The sequence below is a fragment of the Cibotium barometz genome, chromosome 1 (assembly GCF_041138505.1).
Source record: "Cibotium barometz isolate CiBa-2024 chromosome 1, ASM4113850v1, whole genome shotgun sequence".
Lineage (NCBI taxonomy): Eukaryota > Viridiplantae > Streptophyta > Polypodiopsida > Cyatheales > Cibotiaceae > Cibotium > Cibotium barometz.
Window position 1 is genome coordinate 68,882,880 of NC_141046.1, and position 22,939 is coordinate 68,905,818.

Genomic DNA, 22,939 nt, shown 5'->3' on the forward strand with positions numbered 1-22,939 from the left:
TAGCCTTGTACTTTCATGATTTATGATCAAACATTATAATGTCATATTATTTTGTGCCGGCCATATGGCTATTGGTATTTGTACTAGGATTTTAGATTCAGCAGGACTTAATGTTGTATGCTCGCAGTGTATTTGACATTTATAGAGCATAGATGTTTAAGTTTCAATTGTTTTTTGTGCAATTTTGTGCACTAGTGTTGTTAAATTATGAATGGTTTATAATATATATATTTTATTATGTATACATATTTTAAAAAAGTGAACGTACTTAAAAGTACTTATCCGGATGCATACTTTACATACTCGTACGCAATTCGTACAGCACTGCACCGCACCTAAAGTGCGCAACTACTGTGCGGAGGTTTCTTCTTCGCATTGTTTTCTCATGCTGAAGCTTTGCGTTTCAGTGTGTTGATGCCCCATAGGTTTGAGAAGCAATATTCACAAGGGTGAAGGTTGGTGACTTGTTCAGGCTGCCCATGTGAAGGAAAACGCACGAGAACACCATCTATGCCACCACTTAGGGCTGGCTGTCCTCAGTCCAGTCTTGCGTTTTTTTAATCAATCATCGCTGCACGTCATCGTCTTCAGAGCTGCCATCAGTGTTACGTTTCCTTTCCTCTGCGTACGTTTTACTCCTCATCCCCGGCCTACAGTGTTTTGCTGCTGATCAGCCAGCAGCCCGTCTCATCCATGTCGACAGCACCATCTACAAGCCTCCTTAGTCACCTGGCTGTTGCACCTTTTACTGTGGTGTTCACGCCCTCTGCCGCTTGTGTAATCTTGACTTCGCCGCTCCCACCCCTTGCCTTGCTTTAGCACCTGCCTTGGTTGGGCTCCCTCCACAACGGCGACTCCTTGGCGTGATGATCTCCATTGGCCTCCAACTTGGTCCGCTCTCCAAAGGGCCAGCCGACTGTGCGTTCACCTCTCAGCCGACTGTGCGTTCACCTCCACTTTTCCCGCTTTTATTCACTTACAGTGCCCTTTGCCTCGACGCTGTCATCGCCACGTGTCCCATGTTTTACCTTCAAAACAAGATATTGTTCACATGCAAGTTCATATGTGTGCTCGATCTTACCGAAGTAGATAGGCTTCCCCTACAAATGGTAGTGAGGGATATTCACATGAGCTCCGCCCAAAGCACAAGGCATATTGTTAGCTCGGGTGTGGCTATTATTGATGGCATGGGTTTCCTCGAGCACGTCATTTGGGTATAGGCTTCAAGCTGCAACGGCTTGGAAACGACGCTGAAAAAGGATCTTCACTGGCATCGAGGGGAGAATTTTCTTCAATCTTTAGTTTTTTATGTTTGAGTCTAGGGTTCTTTGCCCCGGTTATCTCCCAAAATCTGAGTTATATATTTTGGATCCTTTTGGATTTTGTAACGCCTTGTTTCTATAAAAGACTCCTCTCCATCATTCTCTTTTTGGCTGTGCTTTAGGCGAGGGGGGATCGTTTTGGTATGCCGATGTAGGCTATCTTTGTCTCTCGAGCAAGCCTTGATCTTTGAGTCTTTTGCAAAGACCATGCTTGTTGAGCCTCTGAACCTTTTGAGCCATGCTTACTGGCCTCTAAGCCATGCTTCCTAGCCTCTGAGTTTGAAGCGGGTTCCATTTTTGGTCTTTGCTTGTGTTGGAGTGCGGGACTATTGAAGGTTATGCATGCAACCCCACCATCACTCCAAAGGGGGTTTTGTTGGGTATTTTGGAGATAGTCTGGAGTCTAGTCAAGTGTCCTTAGTGGTGTGAACACCCTCTTTTTTAGGGTCAAAAGATAAGAATCAGTGCCTATAAAAGCATGTACTTGGATCCTTCATTCTTATATTATGAGTATCCTAAAGTTGTGCAATCTCTCTCTCATACTTGAGCTCTATCTTTCTTCTCTCTCTCTCTCTCTCTCTCTCTCTCTCTCATACGCACTCCACCATGATTATGATATTTCATCCTCCATAGCTTCATGTGTGATCGCTTGTGATATCCAATAAGAGGATGCAAAGGATCGATAGCATGACTTCGACAGTGCTATGTATACTATGCACTTATCTAATTTTATTTTGCCGACAGAGTTGTCATGATCGATAGTTTCTTTGTGCATCGAGGAATAACATCAGTTTTTCTTGGATAGACAGATGCCAATCAGGGAGCCTCGACGAAGGAATTTTGTCTGGCATTTGCTTTGCTTGCAATCCGTGTGTGTCACAGCCAAGTGCTAGTGACCAGATTTGTCGCTACTTATAGTTACTTATTACTTTCTTGTACGATCATTGATCTTGCCTATTTTGGGTTGCCAACAGTAACCGTAGATCATGTATTTGATCTAGCACATTTCTCAGATGTAGTGCACAAGATCAGAGGGACGGTTTATTCACTCATCTTTTGGCAAAGAGGTTCCGAGTTTAAGCTAGTAGCTTCATGTGGGTTGTTATTTCCTGATGAATTCGACTCATGAGGGAAGTATGCCTTGACTTTTGTGGAGAAGATAACATTGATGAGGTTTCTTTATGACCATGGATAACTTATTGTTATTAGCATGGTGAGGATAGGCTGTTGTCATATTTTCCTTGAGGTGCACTAGGCTTACTGGTGATTAAATTTGTACTTTTACAATGTGCAGATTTGGGTTTCGTAGAGTAGACATTCCTTTATAGACCTAGATTCAGGTTTATCTTACGAAGTTGGATCGGTATAGGTTTTAGTGCCAGAGATGTTACTCAAGAGAGACATGATATGCAGATGTGTGATGTACACAACATTAATGGTATGACCTATACTGAATTTTTCAGATGCCTTTGGCTCACATATGTACTCTTTCATCTTAGATTTCGAGATGAGAAAGGTTACTTTTGTTTCATCTCAGATTTCGAGATGAGAAAGGCTACCTTTGTTTCATCACTTATTACATGTGATATGGGGCTCTTGTATAGAACTCGATTATCTAGGGATTTTATCTATTGGATGGGGCTTGAGTTTCTTTTCGGTGTGCAGATACAAAGGTGGAAGTGGGTATTATGATTGGTCCCTCAGGAGAGTTTAGTAACTTCGTATGGGATTTATGGTTTCTTTCGAGAAACAAGCTTATTCTGGGTAGCGGTAGTATTCCGTGAGACTATCCTCCTGAGTTTTAAACTTAGGTTCATAGGGTTTACATGTGGCAGTGTAATCAGGATCTGGCCAGCCTTATGTAGGTATGATTTGGGCTAGTGAGTTGCTACACATAGTTTTACTTGAGACAAGATTGTCGTGGATGAGTGTTCTACACTTATGACAACCTCATGATCTCTATTTGGGGAGAGATTGCCATATACGAGTGTTCTATACTTATGGTAGTGTGAGAGTAGATAAGAGGGTATTTATTCTCCCAAGAAGATTCAGTTTGTATGCTGAAAGAGATTGCTAACAACCTTAGGAAATCTTTCGGAAGACATGTAAGCTCAGGAGTGATGGATTGTAAGATGTATATGGGGTAGGTTCTAGTGGTATGGATGTATCTCATGTGCGGGTTTGTAGGGTTCTGTCGAGGCCGATGTTTTAGAGTCCGATGGGATAGTTATCCAGAACTCAGGATTGCTGGATGCCTAGGTCATGGGGTGAATGCACTAGGCTCTGATATGGCAGATGTCTTGTCACATGCACGGAAGCTTTGTCTCTTCTTTAAGCCCTATATTCATATAGTACAAAAAGGTACAAGTCTTGGCAACACTAGGCATGTCCTTGAAAAGGTGAAAATCTGTCCTACCTAACCTACTATGTGACCTAACACCCAAAGATGTGAGACGCTAAAAATAGTTCTTGGCAAAGCCTTTTATAGGCCAATGAGGAATTTCCCAATCTGTCGACCTGCTTTTTCTGTCGGCCAACAAAAAAACACCAAAAATGTATAGATGCAGCCGACGGCTCGTGTAGCTCCTTGAGTACCTTGTCGACTTGTTCTTGCATCCATAGGGTGCCTTTTGGTTCTCCTCTTGTGCCCTGCTCATGCCCTAAATGATTTGTTTTTTTTTTCCGAAAAAAGATCCTTTCATTAGTTATAAAAAAACGCCCGCTGGGCTACAAAACCTCTCCTGCTCGTAAGTAGGCAGAGATCCGCTAGGGAGACTCTCCCTAGGTGCAAAAAAGTACAAATATCAGTACAAAAAACTGAGAGGCTATATCATACAATAGGAGGGGGGAAAATCCAAACAGGTGGCCTGTAGTGCCAGCGGGGGGTACCCGCGTGCAGGGTATAGAAGGGGCCGCTGCGCCAAGTGGTGTGAAAGGCCTGGCGCCGCAAGATCGCCGCATCCGAGTCGCCCCGGATGCGGTCATACTGTCCTCGCAGGTGTGAATCAACTCCTGCCAAATCCCCCGAACAGTCTCTGCTGGTGGCTCCAGTCTCCCCTCAAAGGCCCTGAAACACTGAGCTCTCCAGGTGAACCAGATGGTGAGGCTGCTGAGGAGCTCCCATCGTAAATCCCTCTCCTGTGTCCAGCCGGCGGACGAGAAATCCGGTGAAGGAACAAGGCGAGGCTGCCCCCTAATGAATCTGATGGCCTGGCTGCCCTGCTCCGTCTCGTATCCCAAAGCAGGCCCTAACGAAGTCGACCAAGCAGCGGCACCCCACGTATACATGCCCTCTGGAGAGAGGGGGGCCAAAATGCGCAACATCCTCAGCCAAATCTGCTGCTTCGGACAGTCCCATAGGCAGTGTCTCTGTGTCTCCCATGGGTGGCGGCATCGGACACAGGCCGCCGGAAGACCACTGTAGACAAGCCAGGTGCCAACTGCAGAGCCCCTGTGGGCAACCAGCCACTGGAAAGTCAAGAACCTGCGTGCCTGTCGACTAGCCCAGAGCCTGGTCCAGAAATCCTCCAGGAACTCTTGTGAGAGTCCCTGTAGCCACCAATGCTCCGATGCAGCTGGAGAGACCATCCTCCTCGCAGTCAAAATATGCCTCCCCAACTGAACAGTGTACTGGAAAAAGGTGATCTTTGTGGCCTCGGGGGACGCATAAGATCATGCCACTCGTACTCGCCAGGGTCCCACTGGAGCCGAGCCAAGGGGCGCGCAGCATATGCCCATATGCGCCAATCAGAGTCCACATCTGCAGGGTCTGGATCAATATGCCACTTCCGGGAAGCGGCGGCCACTACCCGTATCCTCTGAAAGATGCACTCTGCAACCAAAGGCGACTCCGCCTCCACTCTCTGAAGTCTACTCTCATCCTGGATCTCATAGTAGAGGCATCTACCATCCTCAGTGCAAGCTTTGATTGCAATCAGGATCTCCAACTGTGTAAAGGCTCCCATCCACCGTGGGGCCACTGGCTCGAAAGGCGTGAACCACTCCTCAGTGAGTGCCTCCTGAATGTCATCCCTCATAATCAGCCCCCCTTTGAAGTGACTCAGCCTCTCCACCTGGATCTCCTCTGGGAGACTGCAGAAGGCCTGCCAGTCTCCAAAACTGCGTGCTGGGCTTGCCGCCAATGGTCCCCAGGCTAGACGAGGCCGAGAGCCCAGCATACGACCCTGCTCTGTGCGTACCGCGGGGCTCGAGATGAGCGGCTATCTGGCCCGCTCCTCATCACAAGTAGGAGGTCTCTGAGAAAGCCCCGGTCTCAGCAGCTCCCAAGCTCGCAGGATGCTCAAGGCAAATCTGTCCTCCCATCCTCTACTGAGGCCTGTCCTCATCATCTCTATGAAGATCCATCGTATCTCTGGTGCCCAAGTGCCCCCTGCTGGGGGAGCCCTAGCCTGTAGTCGCTGAAAAAGAAGCTCCTTCCAAGGCTTAGCGCCTGGAAGCAGCCCCCGAACAATAAGCTTCCCCAATAAGGCTCTACTTTGATCAACTGGATCTATAATGCCCAAGCCTCCCTGGGCCAGCGGAAGAGTAATAACTGCCCAAGCAACTTAGCCCGGGCTGGCTGACCATCCCGCCCAAACCAAAGAAAGTTCCTGATCAGCCTCTGTACCTGGCTGATGCAAGAGCTCGAGAAGATCTAGCAAGACGTGATGTACCACATGGTCGCTAAAAGCACCTCATTTATCACCACCACTCTCCTAGCCAAGGATAGCCGAGCTGTACTCCAATACAAAAGCTTCTTCTTCCGAATGCTCAGAAGAAGCGGGGCGATTTGCTGCTTAGGTGACAAATCAAGTCCAATCTGGCAACCCAAATACCGCACTGCTGTGCCAGGAGGAATCCATCTAAAACCCGGGTCTGGGCTCCATGCCGGAGCGGGAGCGCTACTGATCCAAAAGGCCACTATCTTGCGCCAATTGATCAATGCTCCCGAAGCTGCACCAAAAACTTGTAGCGACTGCTCTGCCCTCTGAAGATTGGCCTCCTGGCCATGCAAAAACAATCCCGTGTCATTAGCAAACTCAGAATCGAGCAGGTCCTCACCCCGGACTGGGAGCTGGAGTCCTCTCAAACCGACCTCCTCTGCTGTCAGATACATGCTCATAGCCTCAGCAAAGAAGAGAAAAAGAAAAGGGGCGAGAGGGCACCCCTGTCGGACTGATCTGGTCAACTCAAAACTCGACCCCCGTCCTCCTGCCATCAGCACACTTGGCTACGAGCTGTGGAATATAGAGCCGCCACTCCTCGAATCCAAACTGGCTCAAAACCCAGGCGAAGCATAGTTTATGCCTTTTCAAAATCGAGAAGCATCACAACGAGGTCCTCACCGAGAAATCTAGCTCGGGCCATCGCGTCCCAGAAGGTGAAAATGTTGTCAAGGATACTACACTCCTTGACGAATCCTGTCTGGGTAGCATGAATCAGCTCCCCAAGGAAGGGCTGGATCCTCAAACTCAAGGCCTTTGCGAGGACCTTATAGACAGTATTGAGGATCGTAATAGGTCTCCAATGCCGAATATAATCTGACACTCCCTCCCCCTTGGGGATAAGAAAGATCAAGCCCTTGGAAAAGCTATGTGGCATCACCCCAGTGTCCAAAACATACTGAAAGCCCCTGCGGAGGCCTGGCCCCAAAAGGTCCCAATAGCGCATAAAAAAGGCAGGCGTCAATCCGTCCTCCCCAGGGCAGCTATGGCGCGGAAGGACCCTCAAAGCCTCAACAAGCTCATCCTCTGAAAGAGGCTCACCCAGAACTGTGCGCATACGATCTGTGCCCCGCCTCTGCACATGGGCCCACACAGTCTGTCTGCAAGCATCACGTGCCTCCGTGGCTGGCTCCGTTGAAAGCAGGTCTCTATAGAACTAAGTGGCAATGGCTCTAATCTCCCCGGGCTCAGTGGCTAAAGATCCGTCCTGCCTCCTGAGCTGGCGTACTCCTGCTCGAGCATGGCGGGGTCCGGTAATCTCAAAGAACTCCCCAGTCACTCTATCACCAAGCTGCGTCCACTGAGAGGCCTGGCGATGATAGTAGAACTCATGTCTCTTCTCCTCTGCCTCTCTAACCTCCTGGCATGCCTGGCTCAGCTGGGACGCCACCCACTCACATGTAGGCTGCTGCTCTTGAAGGCGTTGGAGCGAAGCAAGGCTACGTCTCAAGCAATGCTCCTGCTCTCGTGTCTCTCCCAGTCGTGTCAAGGCTACAGTGTGCAAAAAAGAGCTGAGCTCGATGAGTCCGTGGGCACACTGGCCTGCTACATCCAGGTCAGAGCTCTGGCTATCATGCCATATCCTCTCAAATGTAGATGTGAGCCACACGGAAGAGAACACCTGTTTAAACTGTACCCAAGTAGATGGTGCTATGCCTTGCAAAAGAAGAGTGGACCACCACTACAATGCATTGCCCTTAAGAAAAGTCGCAGCTTTTCTCACTTTCGAGGATTCCGTGTAATTTCCACCGAAAAAAGCAGCATCAAACTTCTGTAAAAAGGTAAGAGCCATGAGCTTGTCTTTGGCCCCCACTGAATGTGTCAAATTTTACTGCAACTCCCCCTTCCTTATAATCCTTCACCTTACTCATAGGCGTTAGATTATCATAAGGAAGTGGCTTCACAAGATTGGAACCTCCTGCATTCATGCCCATACTAGGGTCAACATTGCCAGTTTCCACACCTTGCATACCATGCAATCCTGCTGATCCTCCCATGTTTCCAAACATACCACTATGCATACCGGGCTGCATGCCCCCATACATGTTTCCTTGAATTCCGGGCTGCATGCCCCCATACATATTCCCTTGCATTCCGAGCTGCATACCACCATACATGTTGCCTTGCATGCCAGGCTGAAAACTAGCTCCAAAATTCCCTTGTATTCCCATGTCCCCTTGAGGGTAACCCCCAGTCATAGATTGGAACACGGAACCACCGCCAAAATAGCCTGGATGCATCGATTGCTACGGAATAGGTGGCTGCCCGAAAAAGGAACTCTGTGGATTTGCACCATAAGTGGTCTGCATGTTGGAAAACTGTCTAAAAGCAAGATCCTGTGAGAAGGCACCACTATTGCTCTGAGGTGGGTTCCTAGAACGTACCTTCTTCTTCTTCTTCTTAGGCTCAGAAGGGACCCTCATAAATTTAGCAAACTTCTCACTTTGTGTGAGCTACATAAGCACATCCACTGCCCCTGCCAAACGGGCTTTGAATTGGGCATCATCTTCCTCTTTACTTGGCATATCTTCTGGCTGTGTTACATCCTCATAATGTGCATCTTCTGCAGCATGTATTAAGACCCAAGTAACAAATATGTTGCAGATGATAGAGAATGCCATGACGGCAAATGTGTTACTCGCTGGGGTTTAAACTGGATTTAAGGGCAGCAAAAGCACTGGCAAGAAAACTGAGAAGTCAGGGCATGCATCTCGTGATGCAACAATGCTTGCAGACTCGAGAGAAGCGGCGTAGATGTTACCAATGCCCAAGAGAACTCCTGAGGAGAAACAGGCTTTGTTGGATGCCAAGAAATGCTTTTTCTTTACCAAAGAGGGGCATATGTCTTTCAATTGTCCCAAGCGTAAGCCAATAAAGACTCTGACACTAAAGGGGAGCTCAAGTCTAAGAAAGCAAAGCATATTGACATGTGTAAGCTTGTAAGATTTGTCAAAAAGTAAAGGTTCCACATACAAAGAAGGCTGTGTTACTTCAACCTTTGCCTATCCTCGACGGACCTTTCATCGACATATCTATGGACTTTGTAGGGCCTCTACCAGCATCCACTGGATCCCGTAACACTCAGTGTTTCATCATTGTGGATTGTTTTAGTAAGTTGTGCATGCTCATCCCATGCAAGCATACGGCCACAGCTGAGGACGTAGCTTGTCTTTTTCTGAAACATTGGTATCCCATTTGTGGTTTGCCTAGCACCATCACCTCAGACAGACATTCCAAGTTTACCTTGCATTTTTGGAGGGCATTATTCGAAAACTTTGGAAGTAAGTTACAATTGTCTAGTGCATTTCATCCACAGACAGACGGCCAGACATAAATCTATAATCAGTTGGCCTTTGATGTTCTCAAGTCATATTGTCATGACCAGCAGTCCAAATGGGAACATTGTCTTCCATTGGTCCAAGCCATCTTGAACGATACACGGGTTCCGTATAAAGCAGCCTTTGGTCAGTGTTTCCCTTCTCTTTTGACGAGATTGGTGTCTCTATCTCTTGAGGCTAATAAAACGACGGAAGTATTTTCTGAAATCATTGAATCAGTTAAAGGACCGCTTGACCAAAGCACAGGAAGCTTATAACGGACATGCAAATAAGTCTAGACGAGATGCCCACTTCAAGGAAGGGGATTGGGTCTATTTGCGCATCATGAAACAGAGATTGAAACAAGTGGGCAAACGTTGTCCCAAGCTTTTTTTCCATAGTTTTGGACCTTTCCCAATAGTTAAAAAGATAAGTGATGTCTCCATGAAGTTGAAGTTGAAGTTGCCTAACAGTTGGATGATGCATGATGTTTTTCATGTTTCTTGGCTAAAACCATATGTTGGACCAGAAGTTTTTGATGTTTCAGATGATCAGTAGCCAGACGTGGTAGACGAAGCAGAAGTCACCGAGCCTGAGGATCTTCATCATTGGAAGCATGGTTCCGGTCGATGGATACGTCAGTTCTATACGGAGTTTCGAGATCGAGGTACCCACGAAGCCGTTTGGCTAGACGAGGAGTTCTTTCAAGAGTATCCCCAGTTATTAGCGGACTACTTGGAAGCCATGAACCTGTCGCCAAGCTAAGCAGGAGGGAATGTCACATGCACTCTGCACTGTAGTGCATGGTGACAAGATCGCTCATCATCATCATCAGTGCAACATTGTACAATATTAGCACCCTTTAGGATGATAATTGTCGTACGCCATGACTCCATTGTAATCCTCAGTCTAGGATAAGTCAGGCACGAGCTACGTAGGTCATTCCTCAGCCTTAGACAGACAGTCAGTCAGTCCAGGTCCCTTAACCCACTTGAAGAGATGCATTCATGCATGTAGAGTCGGTAGAAACCTTAGGGTTTGCATTAGAAAGCACTCTGCATAATGCATATCATTCATCCATTGCTATAGACCATTGCAGAAGCTTTCAAATAACATCTAGCATTTATTAGAATTTATCTGGCATTTTTTCCATAATTTCCAGCTTGTAATACCATTTATTTATCATGCACAAGTCATGTAGGATAAATAGCTACAGTCGACCAGCCCTTCAGCCAACCGACCAGCATCTAGAGTCCATATAAATAGTTGAGCATTTCACCATTCCATCATTGATATCATATTCAGCCAAGAAGACCTCAACGCTTGGAGCCTTCAGCCCAAGGAGCATTCAACATATCAGCCATCAACGTTTCATCCATCAGCATATAGGAGCATCAACGCTTGAGCATTCAGCTTTCATTCATCAAAATGCAGCATCTACAGCATTCAACCCTACAAATCACCTTGCGTTTTCAGCATACATACAGTTTTCAGCATCGTTATCTGCATCGTTTTGCTACAGCCAGTTGGTGAAGGTAAAACTCGGCATTCATATTCATTTTCAGCATTCATACATAGCCTATAACAGTCCCAATCAACCCCTACCTCAGCCTGAGATTTACAACCTTCCCTCATTCCATTGGGAAGAGCGCACAAGCTCAAGATTGGACTTCATTGGTGCTTCTACAGCCGTGTACAATTCAGCCCGACTCTTGCTCCTCTGAGATCTTGCGTTTGGCTTATCGTCAGTCCAAAGACTGTCTCTTCAAAGTAATAAAGCAAATACTATTCTGGTAACGGGATAGGGGCTCTTCAGTGGATAATTCGGGATCCCATACGGTGTACAATTTCTATCTCTCTCTGCTCGCCGCCGCCCTGTTCGTGTCCGCCGCCTTCCCTCCCGCCTGCTGTCCCCCCTGCTCGCCGCCACCGCCCTGCTCGCTCTCGCCGCCGTCGCCTGCTGTTTGCCCTGCTCGCCGCCCCCTCTCTGTTCGAACTTGCTGCCACCCCCAGCCGCCTGCTGCCCTGTTCGCTGTTCGCCGCACAGTTCTGCTGGCAATATGCTGGCCAGCGTATCTATCTGCTAGGCTGTGCGCCTCCCTTTCCCCACCCACTGTGCGCCTCCCTTTCCCCACCCACCCTTGCTCAGGCCCCCAAGGCAGCAACATAACTCTCTCTCTCTTGCTTCTTCCATGACTTTCCCCTTGCGCAACCCGACGAAGGCGACCTTTATGGTCACAAACAAGAGGATAACAAATGTGGAAAAGGAGATGAAGGAATGGAAGGCAGAGATGGAGGGATGGTGGAAGGAGAAAGCCAACTTTCTCCAAATGGTATTCAATGAGGGTAAGCGGTGGAAAGAGGAGAAGGAGGACCTCATAGCAGAAGTCAAAGACAACTTTCTCCAAATGGTATTCAATGAGGGTAAGCGGTGGAAAGAGGAGGAGGAGGACCTCATAGCAGAAGTCAAAGACCTTCATGGGGAAGTCAACACGCTCAAAGGCGTAATTTCAGCTCTTCAGAGGGAGCTTGCAGAGGCCAAGGCAAATGGTGGACTTGAAGAAGGTGAAATTCAGCCATCCATGATAGAAGAGCTCAAGGTTATCAAGGAACAAGTACGGGCAATTAAGGAAGAAGAGAAGCAACACGAAGCAAAGACTTCCTCATGGGTGGAAGTCATCACCAAAACTCAAAAGAAGATGGATGAAGCGGAGAAGTGGATAGAGGTCGCCAAGAAGGGTAAAGGTAAGGAGATAACAACCCCTACACCTACAATCATTAACATGACTTTGGAAGAGGAACAACGAAGACGTACACGTGCTTTGCATGTGAGGATTACCGGTCTTAAAGACGGGGATAAAGTTGAAGAGGAGGTGAAAGAGCTTATGGTGTTAATGGAGATTGACAGTCCGGCACACGCAAAAGCCTGGAGAGTGGGCAAAAAAAGCGGAGGCAACGGGGAAACATCAAAGGAAAGAGCTCTCATACTTCGCTTCCCCTCTATTGAGGCGAAGAAGGAGTTCTTGAAGAGACGACCCACTTTAAAGAATACAGGCATTTTTCTTGGTGATGATCTTACTCTTTCACAACTTGCACATATGAAGGAAGTCATGCCAGAGATTAGGGCGGCAAGAGAAAAGGGAAAGATAGCATTTTATAGAGAAGGGAGGGTGGTCATCGTGGAGCGACGCTCTACATGACGGTGCGAGACCTATGGGACCAAATTAAAGCTGGCAGCCTGGAACTGCAATGGATCCCTCAGACTTGATGTAGGTGCCTTTGAGGACAGCTTTAGAGATAGAGATATAGTCTTCTACTCGGAGACTCACCAGGCCCCTGGTCAGATGATGCCACAGGTGATAGGATACAGATGTGAGACAGCTTGCAGAGTAGGGACGAGATCGGTACACAGTAGTAGAGGATCAGGGGGGGTGGCAGTTCTTTTCAGGGAGGAGCTGCAGCCGCTTCTACACATCGTTCGCAGAGATGATCAGGCCAGATATATGTGGGTGAGACTGAGGGCCGACACAGGCATATTCTTGTATATTGCCATATGCTATTTTGCTCCTAGTACATCGACATATGCAGCACCTAGAGGGTAGTCTCCTTTCTCTGTGCTAGATGATGACATATGGGAGTTCTCTAGGGATGGAGACATCATCCTGTTAGGGGACTTTAATGCCCGGACGGGCAACCGCCAGACAGCCTTTTATGATACCTCGGAGGAGATGCTGAGAGAGCTGGACACTCTGGATATGGGATTAGACAGACGCTCACAGGATGTGGAGTGCACAAAGTATGGGAGATATTTGGTAGATATGGGGACTGCACATGGGTTGGCCATACTTAATGGCTTGCAGAGGTTTCCGTCAGCAGCTGGATTTACTTGCTTTCCACATAGACATGGTGCTAGCACAGTGGATTATGTTATGGCTATGCCGAGCTTTGTTTCATGCATTGAGGACTTCACAGTTGGATCTCGGCCCATTGGGGTAGTAGTGGATCATGCATTGTTGACATTGACTATCTCTTTTCACTTTACCACAGCTCAGAGGACACGAGTGGCAGATCACACTCGATATACTTTTACCTCATAGACTGATGCTGTCTACATAGATGGGATTTATAGACGTCTGTACACAGAGGAGCCAGGGAGACCTTTGGAGGAGTTGACCCATGTACTGACAGAGACTTTACATGATGCAGCGAGAGAGGCATATCCACATACTCAGCCTGGACAGAGACAGCGTTCTGGATGTATGCCCCAGAATAGCTGGTATGATGAGGAGTGCAGAGAGACCAGAGCCCGACTGCAGCGGGAGGTTGCTTTGGGAGTCACTACTCACCGACAGTCACGTATTGCCTTCCGACGCCTTGTGCGAAGGAAGAAGCGGGCCTTCCTTGCTCAGCTAGAGCAGGAATTATACCAGCTGTTCTTGAGCCAGGATTCGAGGGAGGCTTGGCGTATGTTTCATGAGTCCTCCCCTGCTTTGGCCATCACTTCTACAGAGGTCTGGGATAGTTATGCAGCATCTCTATATACAGTTCCTGGACAGACACCTTTTCCTGACCCGCCAGCACCATGCCCACAGACATGTACTTTCTTTACCGCAGAGATGGTAAGGAAGGCCATTGATAGGATGAAGACTGGGAGAGCATATGATCATGATGGATTGGTCGCTGAGCACTTTATTCATGCGAGAGACATGCTGGCAGAGTTTCTAGCAGTGATGTTCAATCGTGCAATGTGCGAAGGCTTACCCGAGACTTGGAGTAGGTCCACCATCGTGCCTATCTTCAAGTCAGGGGACCCTATGGAGCCAGGGAATTATCGCACTATTATGATTGGTGTCACACTAGCACGATTGTATGCATCCATTCTTGAGCAGCAGTTGAGTAGATGGGCAGAGAGAGAGGGCATTCGAGCAGAGGGACAGGCAGGGTTCAGGAGAGGTTTCTCTACTCTTGACCACATATTGACTCTGCGGGCCATTATTGAGGAGGGCAGGTCGCATGGGCGACGGATTTATCTCCTTCATTGTTTGGTATGTATGTGGATGAGGCTTCTGACTACATTGAGAGATTGGGGGACAGAGGAGCCCAGCTAGCAGGTACATGGATCCCACTATTGTTATATGCTGATGATATTGTGTTGATCTTTGACTCCCCTGAGGGTATGCAACGTCATCTGGATGGTTTACATGAGTTTGCATATGATAATGGATTGTCTGTCAACCTTGGCAAAACCAAGGTTATGGTGTTTAACACCACGCCACAGTGGGTTAGGCGATCAGCTCCCACATTTACATATGGGCAGGAGATTGTGGAGTATACAGATGCATATACATATCTTGGGGTAGTATTCAATGGGCCAATGTTTTCGATGAGGAGAGCAGCAGAGACTAGATTGACTAGAGCACATGCAGCCCTGGGTGGTTTGGAGAGGATGTGTTCGCAGGTTCAGTTTCAGGAACCTCGAACGAAACTTTGGCTTTTTGACACTCTAGTGACATGAGCTATGCTTTATGGAGTGCAGATATGGGGACCTTCAGTGGGCCATCACAGCGCAGGCGGGTGGAGAGGTATGGAGAGGCCTTTGGTATCTATGATTGCTAGGATTATTAGAGCCAAGGCCGTGGTACCTCATGAGATTATTCGAGTAGAGCTGGCGGCTGCCCCTCTGGTGATTGAGGCTCTTACGAGATCAGTCTCCTAAATACATGGCTTGTGGGATCTCCCCCGAGACAGATATGCACGCCTCGCCCTGGAGTCCTCCCGACAGTTAGCTTTACAGGGAGACACGGCTTGTTGGTATGGACAGATGACATCTTGGTTCCAGGCATATGGTTTTAGCATGGACAGATTGCCTCCCTTCCAGTATTCTCTGGAGGCACCCTCTCTCACTCTCACACGGACAGAGATTACCAGACTCATCCGTCAGGATTTAGTTCAGCTGGACATTAGGAGGACATGGATACAGCCGACTGAGGAGCTGGGCACGAAGATGGCTTTCTACAGAGAGCATTTTCTTCAGCTCACAGCAGATGGTTTTGTGATCAGACCCAGTTACATGGATGTACACTTGTCTCATGCAGTACGATGTGCTATTGGTCAGATTCGCACATCCTCACACGAGCTTGAGATTGAGATTGGCCGATATAGAGGTATACCAGCTGAGGCCAGGATATGCCGAGTATGCCATGGGGAGCCAGAGACAGAGCTGCATTATATATGCCATTGTACTGCATACTATGAGATACGTGGTCGTTTCCACTGTTTATTCAGAGAGGGTTTTGGACCACTTTCCAGAGTCATGGGGTACCAGGACCAGAGGTGTTTGGGATTGTTCTTGCTTGAGCTGCGGAGACATAGAGATAGCCTGCTTAGGCGCACAGAGAGCCAGACTCAGAGGCACATTACAGACTTCTTTAGTCCAGCCATCACTGCGCCAGATGGACCACAGCAGCAGCAGGACATGGATACCGCCCACACCAGAGGTACACTGATTGATCGTGCGATTGAGCTTGGGTGGTCCAGACGCCCACGACTACGGAGGAGGGCATCCCAGCATAGACGGAGTTTGCAGCGGCGGATTCGGATTATTCTTGCGAGGCATGCGAGACACCTAGTCAGGGTGCTGACCACAGAGGATATTGAGGAGATCCGCCGGTGTCCGATGCGGCACATATTATGAGATGGAGACACCTCCATAGTGTACCCCTCCGTCCCACATGATCTTGTATCCCCTCACTATATTCCACTCACCTCCATAGCATACCCCCCCCCCCCCCCCCCCCTCACTATATTCACACCCTATAAGGGTTTCTGTTTACCTTCCATTTCCAGTTTCATTTTCTAGGTGCCAGTAGTATCATCTTTATTTTTCATTTTCTGGGTTTTTTTATCCAGACATTGTATCAGATCCACCATGATGTAACTTTTGGTCTCATAGGTCATTATGGCCTTTTGAAGACGTTAATATAACATTTCATTTCATTTCATTTCTCTCTCAAATCTCTTAAAGTTTGAAGTCATAAAGTGGATTGCTAAACTCGCGAAACTGAGGATACAGTCTTCTGTGTGAGAATTTGTGTGACAGGATCCTTAATTATGAATACTTCCACTGCATGTTACACATATGTTCACTATTCACGACTCTTTGTACTAGTGTTTTAACCTTTTTCTAGTTTGTGACGAGTTACAACTTCTCTAGACTTTGCATCTCTAAATGTGTACAAATATATTTTTTGCAACTGTTTTTTAAAGTGGACTTCACCTCAATCGAACTTATTTTTGAAAACTAAAAGTTTTGTACCGGTACCGTTTTTTCGTACCTGACAACTATGTACAGTACCAGATGCAAATGCAGCTTACCAAGGCACATTAGAATTCAATAAATTATGTGTATTGAGCCAAGAGTAACTTTTAAATCTTGCGCATCAAGTAATCTCTTGTTTCATGCTTTTATCAAGTCAAGGTCATCTCTTCCACTACACACATTACAACCTTAGTGTAAATTTTTGTCAAAGTTCTAGGCATCTATTATCTTCTCCTCTGCTTGCTGCATTTTGCAGCCTATATATGCTATTTTGGAGTGGCAAAAAAATGCCTATCTAAGCTGAAAATGCTTTGTACAGAAACATGAATGGAGTATCCACAAGCACGAGTGCAAATGTCTCATCACCTTGATGGAAGAAAAGGGGCGGGTTCTTACTCCTTCATTGAGATTGATGCTAAGATTGCTCATCAAAAGGCACTTGCAGAAAGATAAAGTGAGCTTACTTTGTCAAGGGTTTCCCATCTACAATTTAACATGGAGCAAAGATTTTTCTCTGATGCTAGGCATTTTTTGAATAATAAGGGGCTGTTAGTACGATGGTGCATCCATTGAAAAACTTAGCAGCTGTGGTGGAAAGATCTGGAAGAATTTATGGTTGTGAAATTTTGCAGACTGTTCAGCTTAATGCTATGGATAATTACGAGATCGTGGAAGCATTGCCAACACGTATCCTTTAAATCCCTTTCTGGATGTATTGCGTTTTTCACTATTGCATTGGGTGCAGTCATTACAAGACTTTACTTTAATCCCTTTCTTATTATATATATATATTTTATTGTTTCTTACTCTTTAAACTCCACTTACTAACACTGAACAATGGAAATTGAAATTTATCTCATAATATGTGCAATAGAAAAGGTAAGTCTTATGACTATGAAATCATGAATATCCTTGAAGAGTGAAGTTTTATTGGCAACACAATTGTCCTTAACTTGTGAATAACTTGACAATACCGAGACTTTCAAGAGACATTGGAGCACCAGCTGATTCTTTATGCTCAAATGGCAAATTTGGTGAAATCAACATACACCTTGGAGGATGCAGAAATTAAGGACATAACACAGAATTTTTGTAGGGTACATTCATGTTCACAAGTCTAAGACCCGCTTTTTGTAACTTCCTTTTTTATCTGACTAAGAAGAGTGATGCATTTCAATCGTCTAAACAACAAGATTACTTATTGTACCACTACTAGGGCTCTTAAGAGTAAAATGAAGAACGGAAGTCTTGCACAACACAATAGACACACCAGCAACTACCCTAATTTTGTATTATGGAAAGAATAATTCCAAAAGATTGTTTAAAATTAATTCCACAGCTAATCAATTGCGAAGTTAACCCAGGGCTTTCACCAAATGTTTTCCATCTGCTGCGCAATCCTGCTTTCAATGTATGAGTAGGCTGTCTTTGGCTGCTGCTGGATTGCTGTAGAAGGCTTGATGATTGGATGATGACAAAGTAGGGAGGGGCCTGCTCTACTTATAGGGAACTTTGAGGTCCCATGTAGAGGGTGGCTTGCTTGACCTCCTACTCGACTGCTGCCTGACCAGCCTGTGTACTGCCCGACCTGTCCACATGGCTGCTGGATGTTTTATTCCATGCACATGTGGCTTGACCTGCTACCTTGCGCAACCAGTCCCACACACAGCTTGATCTATCCTCTCCAGCCTGGCTTGGCTGCCCATGTTGCTGGTGCCTAGCATGTTCAGTACCTGGGGCAGCCCATCTGTGATGGGAGCTGCCCTGCCGGGGCTTTGCCAGCCTACAAGTGCATCACATTCTCCTGCACTAAGACCACTGTGTCCTTAGCTATCTTGTGTGAAAAAATGAGCTGCACGGAAAACTCAAGTCTGACCTCATCCAAGGAACTGACTGGTTTGAGTTATGGGAGACCACTTTGTGTCCATTTTGGAGGCCAACATTCTGTCCTTGCCTTGTCCACACCAAACATGTGAACAAAATCCCAGTTAAAATGAAGCATCTCCTATTGAAGTACTAGCTTTTTATCCGAATCCTCCTGTTGAGAATGTTCGTGATAGAATCCCATGTGGAAGTCATGAAAAGATTTCCTTCTACTACGACAGTATCGGCTAAGATGAACCACGAAACCTGTCTCTGCTAAATTCAAGCTTTGTTGTGGACAAGTCCACAAGTACCTCCTTTATGCTCAAACCCACCTCCATCAAATCCTTATTGGATTGCAATGCTTGGTCCTCCCTATGGACACCAGCGTGTGGAACATACTCCAGGAAATAAACTCTTTGATACACCAAAGAAAAAAGTCCAACTGTTAGATCGAAATCCAAGACTTTTGCTTCTGCCTTGGTGAAGACACACCAATTGCCATGTCCTTTTGTGGTGATGTCCTCTAGTGGTTTCACTGGGATTGAAGAAGCCACCAATGAAACTGAAGACACTTCACCCAACTTTGAGGATGGCTAGAAGAGTCCTCCTTAGTCCCCTGGCTGAAAATGGGACCATGTGCTGCCAGCTGCTTACTTGCTGTGGTCTTAACAATTAGTGGGTTGTAACAATCTGCACCCTTATGCTGCTGCCAGCTGGTGATGAATGTCTTGTTGCAAGGCAGTGACCTCTTGTTTGAAAGTCACTGTCTGCTCTGCCTGTGTGAGGCAAAAACTGCCGTCTTCTCTTCTCCATCTATGCATGGCTGTGCTCCATATCAAAGCCGCCAACTGATTCTCTGAAGCCATGATGGAACCGGAACTTGGAAATCAGCAAGGGACCCAAAATTCTCTCTTCGCAAACCCTAACTCTATTCTCTTGGTTCTATTGGCTTCTCCCTAATCAAACAAATAACACATGCAGGATCCTGAAAAATATTTTTTTGCAGATATCTTAGGCTTTGATACCAAATGCATTACTTGTCCTGCTGTTCATTTTACTCTGTTAACACATTCATAGCCCTAGTAGTACTACAATTATTGATCAGCAATGTTTCAAATGCCTTAGTGAACTATAAAGCAGAGGGAGAGGGAAGGGAACTTGTTTAAAATAATGAACCTGAGATTAGATAGTTCCAAAGAGTATAGAGAGTAATCATGGTATCTTGTGTTTTTGATCTCTTGAATTGCATGTAATTGCCTTTACATCTCGCAGTTCGCATGTAATGCGCACACCATTTGTGACGATGAGCTAAGACCTTTGGGCACTGGTCTATATCCTGTACTTTCAATCATCAATCATAGGTTGGTGTTTTTTTTCCTAACTTTCCAACTGTGAACTAATGTTTGATCCAACTACTTTTACTTTTTCTTTGATGCTATTCAGCATTTCTTCAACCTTGGCTTTTGATGTATTGTTTTGCAAATTGTTGTAGTTGTTGTCCAAACTGTATCCTCTTGTTCAAAGGAAAGAGTGCTGTTGTCCGAGCAATTGAGCCAATAGGTGAAGGAACTGAGGTTGGTCTTTCTTTCCCCATAAAGGCTTGTGCTGAAATCTGTTTGATCTTGATATTTTTTTGTTTGCTGTCATTTATGTCAATTTTTACTGAAGGAATATGTTTTGATCTTGTTTTTTTTCAAATAACAGTCCTTGCTTCAAATTCCTTTTCCCCATAAAGGCTTGTGCTGAAATCTGTTTGATCTTGATATTTTTTTGTTTGCTGTCATTTATGTCAATTTTTACTGAAGGAATATGTTTTGATCTTGTTTTTTTTCAAATAACAGTCCTTGCTTCAAATTCCTTTTTTAGGGTCTTTGGTTTGGTTTCTTGGACTGGTAGAAATTTTGAAGCTGTTTTTCCCTAGAAACCAGTGCTTGATGTTCATATGCTCCCCCGTGAGCAGAGCCCTAGATTTCAAACACCAGCTACATAAGCTAGACACTCTTCTAGACCATCTATGAGGGCCATAGCTTCCTGCAAATGGGTCCTTTTTCATCTTCTCAACACTTTTTGAGCCCTCAGCGCTCTTCCACTTCTCTGCATCCCTTTTCTCCATTTTCTTTTGGCTTAAGTTGTAGCAAAGGGCAATACAATCTGTTATTTTATTCTCACATGTGCTGGGATTGAGTCAACATCATTTGAGTGAAAAAGGTATTATTCGATCTCACTGAAACGTGTGCAGTATGTATCAAAAATCGATCCAATTTATTTTTTTCTGTGCTACTTGCTTCTGCATCTTAGCATGTGTTAGGAGTTGTGTTTTTAAATCAGATTTTCCTTTTGAAAGAAAATAGATTGTTAAGGTCATCTTTCCTGCTTTCACACAAGAAAATTGGCAGTTATTCCTTGGCTTCTAGTACAGACAGCAAACTCGAAAGTATCCTTTGATTTGTCTCTTTCTTGGATGCAAAATGTGCTCCCTGGACTAGCAAGGAAGAAACCGACAATAGCACTTTCTTTTCTGAATATAAAGTTTACTTCTTTGCTCATGTGAAGCAATATGTGCAGGTAGCTACTCCTTCAGATTGGGCAAAGCATTCATGTTGGCAGGAGAACAGGCCCCACAGTTCTCACTGCCAACGAATGCCAATCATGGCAGTTTGTCCAGAATGGAAACACTGTTTTTTATTTTGCAGAAATCGCACACACTTCTATACAAAATGCTTTCACATTGAACCGATGATTGGACCTTGTCGGTTACTACCGTTGGGAGATACGTACAAAACCGGTTACCAGCTTGCTGAGATGTTGGGTGTAATCACAGGCCAAAAAAAAGGTTGTGTGGGTAAATCATAAGGGTACCAACCATGACATCACTGACAGTGCAAGAAGCTTCTAAGCCTCGTATCATAAGGGTACCAACCATGACATCACTGACAGTGCAAGAAGCTTCTAAGCCTCGTATCATCAAAGCCTCTGGGTACCCTACATCTTGGTTTCCAATATAGGGTGTTGAAAGGTCATGGCCTATGGCTGCCTACATTCCACATGCATAGAGTCCCAAGCAATGGGATCATCTATAAGTAATAGAAGACTAGGACCATTCTCATCCCTCCTCCCCACCAAATTTCATGTCTTGGAAGGGATTGGAGTGGTGGAGGTTAAGTGGCAGTGGCATGAACACTACTGGGATGGGTGACCTCCTGGGAAGTGGCCCCCAATTTCTAACACCCCATGTTGTAGGACCACATGGATCTCTATGACTATGCATGACGCAAAAGAGGCTCTACACTCACGAAAGGAAACGGATTAGAAATTGACCGGATAAACCGTATATCTCAGATAGGCTGTACTCAAATTGGTTGGTAGTATTGGGATGTAATCATTGTCTAGAATGACAAAGATTTCCGATGAGGAAATCAGTCCAATAGTACCACCTACTGGTAAGTAGCGCAATATTTGATTAATAGCAAAGCCGGCGGAATCCGCACTAGAGGCCATAATTCTATGCATTCTTCTGGTTTATTGGCGATTATTCCTATGAATGTTGATAGATTGGGTGGCCATTACTTGCACTAGGGAAGGCCATGCATCATTCATAATGGCCAATGGTTTGATCGATAGCAAAGCTACTTAAAAAGGAGCGGTACTCGGCAGGAATAGGTTGGAACTGAAGCATCACGAGCCAAAGCCGGGAATCTTGATTGTAACAACTTTTACAATGGGCAGAGGGGGCGAGAAAAAGACAATTGGAGAAAGGCGGGGGGGGGGGGGGGGGGGGTGGTAAGATTGGCACCAGAGGGTTGCCTAATGTACCCATGTATTCATGTATTCAAGTTACTCTCGCTTTGAGCCATATATCTACTATCGGGAATGCAATGCAATGTCTATTATGGTGTATGTTGTGCTGTATGTACGGACTGTTACTTAGCCAAGTCTGTATGCTTGTTTCTACTAGCAGTAGTCTCTCCAGAGGACTGTCTGCACTCTGGCTGTCTGGATTAACTTACAAAAGGTTCCTAGGAATGCAGCTCTTATCCCATTGGGCACAGTTGGATAGCATGGCTAGGTGACACCGGCTATGTGGTCTAGACAGAGCCATGCGCTGCCTCCCAGAACCATTTTTTGCTGATTCAGAGCTTCCCACCGCCGAGTCGCACCACCTAGTTGGGCGGCTCAACCCAGCCAGTGGGTGGGGCACTGCAGTGAACACCGTCGGTGGTGGCTCAGCTCGTTTCAGCCCCTATTTCGGTGGTGCTAGTCAAAAAAGATCCGCTTAGCATTTCCACCATCGCCTTCCAGCCATCCAGCTATAGTTGCACTCCGTACCCGTACTCATCCGATGTGTACCTTCAGTACTCTCCGTACCACTCCATATGTACTGTTCCTCGTACG

At 46.1% G+C, this 22,939-nt stretch overlaps 1 protein-coding gene and 1 pseudogene across 4 annotated transcripts in view; both read left to right on the plus strand.

Annotated features, from left to right (window-relative positions):
• Positions 1-22,939, plus strand: part of LOC147642383 (histone-lysine N-methyltransferase ASHR1-like) — a 113,427-nt gene that overhangs the window by 42,629 nt on the left and 47,859 nt on the right. For 2 of the 4 annotated variants that reach the window (XM_086805755.1, XM_086805767.1), the window contains exons 3-7: positions 17,001-17,135; positions 17,314-17,368; positions 17,660-17,778; positions 19,820-19,908; positions 20,040-20,121. In XM_086805755.1, coding sequence (XP_086661881.1) covers positions 17,001-17,135; positions 17,314-17,368; positions 17,660-17,778; positions 19,820-19,908; positions 20,040-20,121 — 480 coding nt within the window. The remainder of the gene's footprint in view (positions 1-17,000; positions 17,136-17,313; positions 17,369-17,659; positions 17,779-19,819; positions 19,909-20,039; positions 20,122-22,939) is intronic. The other 2 variants (XM_086805761.1, XM_086805773.1) reach the window with 2 other exon arrangements.
• LOC147642384 (uncharacterized) lies at positions 14,396-16,093 on the plus strand (annotated as a pseudogene).